Source organism: Quercus lobata, chromosome 5 (genome assembly GCF_001633185.2).
Source record: "Quercus lobata isolate SW786 chromosome 5, ValleyOak3.0 Primary Assembly, whole genome shotgun sequence".
NCBI classification, from domain to species: Eukaryota; Viridiplantae; Streptophyta; class Magnoliopsida; order Fagales; family Fagaceae; genus Quercus; species Quercus lobata.
The window spans coordinates 63010943-63018430 of NC_044908.1; the positions used below are offsets into that span (position 1 = coordinate 63010943).

Consider the following 7488-nt stretch of genomic DNA (forward strand, 5'->3'; position numbering starts at 1 on the left):
TATACTGTAAGATATGATAAATGAAGAAAGTTCTTTTATAAACTCACCTCAGTTTGTCCAAGGAAGGCTAATACATAGTGATAATCACAATATAATATTCAAGTTTTTTACAATAATCTCTCTCTCCAGACTTAATCTTATTTTTAAAGATCCCTTAACACAATGGATCTTTTCCTATTTATAGGTTAGTTGCTTCCATCTCAACTATCCACTTGTAGGGTGGATGATTCTTCAAGTGAGATACTTGTCTCATCTTTCCCCTCACCTCCTTTTGAGGTTAAGATGTGAAGGTAACAAACTTTCAAAGCACTATTCTGGAGGGTCATTCGTCATAAATACGGCATAGCTGGTTGGTGTAATGTATTTAATGGTTGGTGTAATGTATTTAATGTAGAGGAGATGGTTGCTTTATTAGGAAATTTCCTCCAACCTTCACTTGAGTAAATTATTATTCTTTTGCCAGATTGTATCCTAGGTGTAGTCTGATAATCTTCAATTGCCTGCCTATGCTTCTGAGCTTGCCCTTCTCCTTGGTCCGTTTTCGAACAAGTCTTCTATGTCTATGGGCCAAATCTTTTTAACTTTGGATTTGAAATGCTTGGTTTGAACTTTGATCCTAATTCTCTTTCATTAGCGCACAATTGAGCCTTTTTAAAGCTCAAACCAGGCCCAATCCTCTCTGATTTAACCTTCGCCCCTACAGTAGGATGATGCATGTACGGTGTATTAGGTTGATTTAGCCAAAGTGATTCAAATAAGTTTAATAATATTTTTAAAAATCTCAATGATGTCTTATAGAAGGTAACTAACACTAAAAATATATTACACAAATTTTACTAAAAACATCTGCCATATTTAATACATTTTTTTTTTTTATAAATAATAAATTTTTATGTACTATAAATGAAGATGACTAAAGAAATTTTGATATAAAATACAGAAAAGGCTTATGGGAGTTTTTTTTAATACTAATAAATTCAATAATGGATATTGACCCGTACATATTATCCAAATATACCTTAAAAAATTACATCAACTTTTTTATATATATATATATATATATATATATATATAACACTTGGTGGTTACCTTGTATTGGAATGAATTTGTTGCAAAAGGCAAGTTTTATACCTTCTTTTACGGCTGAAATTGAAAGTTGTTACCATTAAATAAAATATATTAAAAAAAATTAAAAAGTTAAAATTAAAAGTAAAAAATAAAAAATTTGTAGGAGAAAGTGGATGACTTGCAAATGGGACCGGCTCACCTCCCGTTAAGAACCCTCCCATTACCTCCGTTTTTAAATAGATTTGAGACACCTGTCAAATGATAAATCTAATGGGCAAAAACAAAACCACGTTACCCTACCTTATTTATCACACCTCTACTCTTTTTTTGTCTCAAACTTTCTCCCTCTGCAACATCACTGTTGCCTCACCATCACTGGAAAGAAGTCGCCGGAGAGAAGGCGCCGGTGACTCCGCCCCCCACTACCGTCATCAGGGTTGGTGTTAAATAATAATAATAATAATCCATTTGTTCAAAAATTTTCACAACTGCATCTGCCATAGAGAGTATTTCTCTTACTTTTTGAGTTCATATGATATTCTCCGTTCCTTCATAGATTCTTGTGAAATTTGTACTGGGTTTGGTGTCTTCATTTTCTTGCTACTGCTTTTGCTCTTTTTTGCTGCTCAAGTGGGGTCTAATTCTACTGTTTTGCTCAAAACTGTGCCTTGCCTTTAGCTTTTGTGTTCAATTTCTGTTTTTATCTAATGTGGTATATTGACATTGGATGGTGTAAATATGGCCTTTTACACCGCATCTTTATCAAATTTTGTATGCACTCTTTTGTCAGTTTAGTATAGTTTATCTGGGAGAGTATTTACACCATATATATTCTTTATTATATAAGTCTCTCTCTCTCTCTCCTTTTTACAGGCACCAGCAGGAAACGCAGTGAACACACAACACAACACAATCACAGCCAAGCCACCCTCTGCAGCCTCACTCCCAAATGGTTCTTATACTTTTTTTTTAGGTAAGGTTTTGTAACTATCATTTCCACAATTACATTTATTTTTATTTTGCATCTATAGCTATTATCTATATATCTCTGTCTGTCACAAGAATTTCTTTTTATTTTATTTTATTATTATTATCAAATTTTAAATAAAAATAATTTCCATGATCGATTATGCTCCTGATTATTTGCTGGGATTTTATGCTATATGTGTATTTGTTGTTTTAAAATTTGAAGGAGTACTAGATGGTGCACTGTGTTTGTGTGAGAGAGAGAGATTGCTTTCCTGAAACCATGTTAAGTAAGGTCAGACCCAGTTGTGATTTTCCAATGCAGCATCTCTGAAATAGTCTTTCATTGGGTTTGAAACCCAACGTTTCTTAGATTCGAAACTAAAAAATCATTGCTTTCCTTTTCTTCAAACACTATACATACTCTACCAAGTGCTTTCAAGATAAAGCCTGTAACAAGGCTTTTATGTTGTGGTGGGACGGTGATGGTTAGTACCCATTGGAGAAGTATATGGAAATTGCATGTGTAAATTGTATTGAGAGATAATTATGGATACAGGGCACCTATATCTTCATAATGATATAGGTAAAGAAATGTGGGGTCTTGTATTTTGCTTGTTTTGGATTTGCTGGGTCATGCAAAAGTCGATAATTGAACTATTTGAAATTTTTTTTGGGAGGAAGCAAATGTTGGAGGGCACACTTTGGTGAACATTATAGCGATGAAATTTGAAGGCAATTCCTTTGTGTATGATGTGGTTTCCGTGGAGGGAGGATTGCACATACTTTTGAGGTTTGTGAATTACTAGTAACTTGGATCTCTTGTTTGGGTTCAGGAATTCGTTTGGGAATCATTCATCAGATATTTGGAATTTCGTCCCATTATGTTTGATGTGGCTATTGTGGTTTAAGTGAAATAGTCAGATTTTTGAAGATGAAGAAACATCAAGGGCCCGGTTGGAGTTATTGCTGAATAGAACTCTGTTTGATTGGGCTCTTGCGTGGGGTCTTACAAATTGCCACTCCCTATTTTGTGCATAATTCTTTTGCCTCAGAGCAGCTTGACCTCCAAATCTCCTCTCCCTGCAAATTTTCTTTTCTTCGAAGCTATAAGATTGTTTTAAAAATGTTGTCGGCATTACATGTTTGATGATATTTTGTATGAAACATGGTTGTAGTAAATTATAACCAGTTCTGCATGACTCCTTGGCAACCATTTATTTGGCATTATGTCTAATTGTTTGATGAGATAATGGATAGAGGAAAATTGTGATTTAGTAAATTAGACCAATTTGGGAATTGTATGACTATAGAGCTTGTTATGGTCCATGTAGGACCTGATATGTCATGCCTTAATAGTTAAATTGTATCTAACTAATGGTTCAAACAGTTATCATAATAGTGGAGCGATATTAAGAAGATTAACATGGCTGTAAAAATAAGGGAATTATTTTAAAAGGCCCTTGGAGATTTGGCTTTGCACTTTGGTGAAATCGTGTTCAAACTTTATAAGCATGTTCAACCCCTCCTCTCCCAAACCTTTCACAACTACTTTAGGAAGGGCAGATCATGGCATTTTACTGTGCTATTCTAATTGATGAGTCATGAGAGAATTGAGCTGGTTTGCACTAAGTGATGCACAAAAATTAGTGTTCGTGCTTAGTTCTAGGAAAAACACTAGAGTCATAAATTCTTTGAGTCCAATAATTTGATGATTTGTAGTCACCAAACAATTAGAAAATGGTTAGGGGGCATAACTGGGTTTGTGCCAATCCAGTTAAATTCTTTTATCTTTTATTTGTTTATCATGCATAGTTTCATCAAACATTCATCTTAGAGGTATCTTTTACAAACCCTCCAGCTCAGATTGAGAGGTGCAACACCTTCACAGAAAGGTGAGCAAGGCATCAACTTTCAGGAGAGCTTTCAGTAATGCATCCAAATCACTCATGCTTAGAAAAGGATGCAATCATGTCTCCAATCAAACCATTACAATTTGCCTTTAAATTAGTAACATAATTTAATAAATATCTCAATGGCTCAACACTTGTATCTGTTATACACTTATTTTCATCAATATTGTTTGATCATGGTATAAATATTGAAAATTTTATTGATACAATTTGATAAAATGGAAAATATCACTTATCAAAAAAAATAAAATGGAAAATATAGAAAACTGTTTAGAAATGTTTTGTTTGATAAACTTGGAAAATCTATTTTAAACAAGAATTGAAAAATTGTAAGTCACTTTAACACCCAGTGTGAATGCCCTGTTTTGCATCTAGTAACAGTGGGTGTTTTCGATGGCGTTGATATAACACTGGTTGGCAAGTCTTGGATAAATGATAAATTCTACTAGTAGGTCATGCCTAGAGCATTTTAATGAAGCATAAGTGGGTTTTTTTTGGGAGGCACATTCCGGTGCATAATAGATGAAGATAAGAAAATTAAGTTTCCATTGAAAAAGTCTTTTGTTGTCGAAAAAGAGCGGGCACCATAGGTTTGAAATACCATTGTATCTATAAAAATAATAATAGATACAAAAGAACTCAAGTTGCCTCTTATATAGAGTTGATGAGTTATAGTAGGTTTTTTCATTGGGAGGCTTTTTGCCTTCGCAAAAATAGCATTATTCTTGCATTGTAATTTCTTTCACTTTTTTTATTTTTTAAATTGTTGGTATAATTTCAACTTAGGACTTATCACACCCCATCCAACTTCATCCTTTACTTCTATAGACAAGCTCGAGGATTTTTTTTTTTCCCCTTTCCCTCAAACCTAAGATGGCTATATCTGATTGTTTTATTGTTTTGTTTGAGTGAAGCTAAGATTAAGATTGTGTCTATTCCATTATTAAATTATTAATGTTCTTCTATGTATGGGCTATACGTGCTGAAATTATTTGTAAACATTTTATAGAGCAAATTCCAAGATAATAAGAGAATCTCAGGATGTCTTCTTACCTTCATATAGTATAATGGGATTCCCCAAACCTGATACTGACTTATTACACTTCTTAACCTGATCTCTGTTGATTGGACCACTTATAGCGTACTGAATTTTTTATTTTATTGATAGTTTCTTCCATTTTGAAGATGATGTTCATAATTATCTGTTTACTCTGTTCATGTCACATCCCATTTCTTATAATTTTGTTGGTAGATTCAGGTTTCACCCTCAATTGAGACAACTATTGCTTGGTCTCACAGCTGTTTGGCTACAGTATTTTTAGAAGAGCCCATTCCACCCAATGATATTGGGTTCCGTAATTTTTTGAGGTATTGTGACACAGATTACAGAATCTTTGTCACCTGTCTGGCTCTCTCTCTCTACCATACAAACGCCTGAAATCAGATTATCAACAGCTGGAAACTATGCAGACTGTTTCACATCTTCATTCATCCTTGTACTTCTCTAACAGGTTTCTCTCTCTCTCTCTCTCTCTCTCTCTTGCATGCATGCACATGCTTTGTGCTTGATGCCTATCAACTTCTTATTTAAGTTTTAAACAATTTGCAGAAGAAACACTATAAATCGAGATAGGCAGACAAAAATGCAATCCTCTTATCAACATCGCTTTGCAGTAAGACCTTCGACTCATAAATTTCTAATGCCTGTGCCACCAACTAGATTGTGTGCTATTCCCAACGAAGGTGATGGTTACCCATCTGCCCATGTGTTAGAAGAAGATACAAATACCAACCACGCACCTAATCTGGAACCAGAGACTTTATTTAGCAAATGGTCACCACCTAGGTATCTGTGGAGGGGATTGACAGTTCCTATACTGGCAGGGCAGGTTATTATCAGGACAATAAAGGGAAAAGTCCACTGGAGGAATACTATCCAACAGCTGGAGAGAGTTGGGCCAAGATCAGTGGGTGTCTGTCTTCTAACTTCAGCTTTTGTTGGGATGGCTTTCACCATCCAATTTGTTAGGGAATTCACCAGATTGGGATTAAACAGATCTATTGGTGGGGTATTAGCACTGGCCTTCTCAAGGGAACTGAGCCCTGTGGTTACATCAATAGTTGTTGCAGGGCGAATTGGAAGTGCATTTGCAGCAGAGTTAGGAACAATGCAGGTTTCTGAGCAAACTGACACATTAAGAGTCCTTGGGGCAGACCCTGTTGATTATCTTGTGACTCCTAGGGTAATTGCCTCCTGTATTGCGCTGCCATTTTTGACTCTTATGTGTTTCACAGTGGGGTTGGCATCTAGTGCGCTCTTGGCTGATAGTGTTTATGGGATTAGCATTAACATTATCTTGGATTCTGCTCAGAGAGCACTTAGAGCTTGGGACATAATTAGTGCGATGATAAAGTCGCAAGTGTTTGGTGCAATAATATCTGTTGTGAGCTGTGCATGGGGGGTTACTACTTTGGGAGGTGCTAAAGGTGTTGGGGAGTCTACTACTTCAGCTGTGGTTATCTCACTTGTTGGTATCTTTATGGCTGACTTTGCACTCTCTTACGTCTTCTTCCAAGGTGCTGGAGATTCACTTAAGAATTGCGTATAAACAGTTGGTGAGTCTGTTGTTTAATGGGAGTTTCTGCCATTCTTGTCAGTCAATGGATATTGCCTAGAATTTAGATGAGCAAAACACACATCGTGTATAAATAGTTGCTACTTTATGATTTTTAGCCATGTGCATTCCAGCTTGATTACCCCTTCCTATTACTTTATTTTTTAAGGTTGGAAGTGTTGGGGATGTCGCTTCCCCCATTATATGTTGACTTCCATATTTGTTGTTTAAGGACTTCTATAGGCAATGTTGATTCCACCTTTTTTAATATTCAAGACAAGATGAATAAGGGGATTTTGGTTAATAGTACTTTTTTTTAATAATTAATTTTCAAAGTAGGATCACTTTGAATATTTTGGGAGCCTTTTCATAATTCTCTCTTGAAGGGACAAATTCAGGTATACACAACACATAACATACCTGACAATGCTAGACAACAAGTCTATGTTGAAATTGTCTTTCCAAAAGGCGAGTATTCTGAAATCGTCTTTGCAAAGGTCAAGTTCAAAAATCGTTTTTCCAAAAGATGAGTTCTAGACTTCTCTTTCGGAAAAAACGAGTTCAAAATTAAAACTAAAATAATCTTTTAAAGATGTTTATAGAGTTTACATTTCAGTGTATAAATCTATATGTCCAAATTGATATTGGATGGCAAAGGCGTCAACCATGAGTTCCAAGAGTTTATTATCAAAGAGATTTGTCAAAGATGAGTTACAATCTCCTTTTACATGTGCATTGTATGCAACTCCAATTGAGTCGCACCTACATATATACATAGACTATTATAGGGTGACATGAAAAATGCAGGAGTTTGCTAACATTTCAATTAACTCTGTGTCTTTGGAGTGTTGGACATGTTATGATAGGTAAGCCTAGTCAAGTAACTGCAAAGCAACATTCCACAAACGACACTTAAAAACCATTGT

At 35.2% G+C, this 7488-nt stretch overlaps 1 protein-coding gene across 6 annotated transcripts; it reads left to right on the forward strand.

Annotated features, from left to right (window-relative positions):
* Positions 1 to 1349: 1349 nt before the first annotated feature.
* Positions 1350 to 6866, forward strand: LOC115991687 (protein TRIGALACTOSYLDIACYLGLYCEROL 1, chloroplastic). 6 transcript variants are annotated; one of them, XM_031115534.1, is made up of 5 exons: positions 1350 to 1504; positions 1942 to 2041; positions 2715 to 2827; positions 5200 to 5458; positions 5557 to 6866. In XM_031115534.1, exons 4-5 carry the CDS (start codon positions 5412 to 5414, stop codon positions 6554 to 6556), a joined length of 1047 nt encoding a protein of 348 aa, XP_030971394.1. In that variant the 5' UTR covers positions 1350 to 1504; positions 1942 to 2041; positions 2715 to 2827; positions 5200 to 5411; the 3' UTR covers positions 6557 to 6866. The 6 variants fall into 6 exon arrangements, with proteins under 6 accessions (XP_030971394.1, XP_030971393.1, XP_030971395.1 ...); XM_031115533.1 differs by having other exon boundaries at positions 2719 to 2827; XM_031115535.1 differs by having other exon boundaries at positions 2719 to 2827; positions 5206 to 5458.
* Positions 6867 to 7488: the final 622 nt, after the last annotated feature.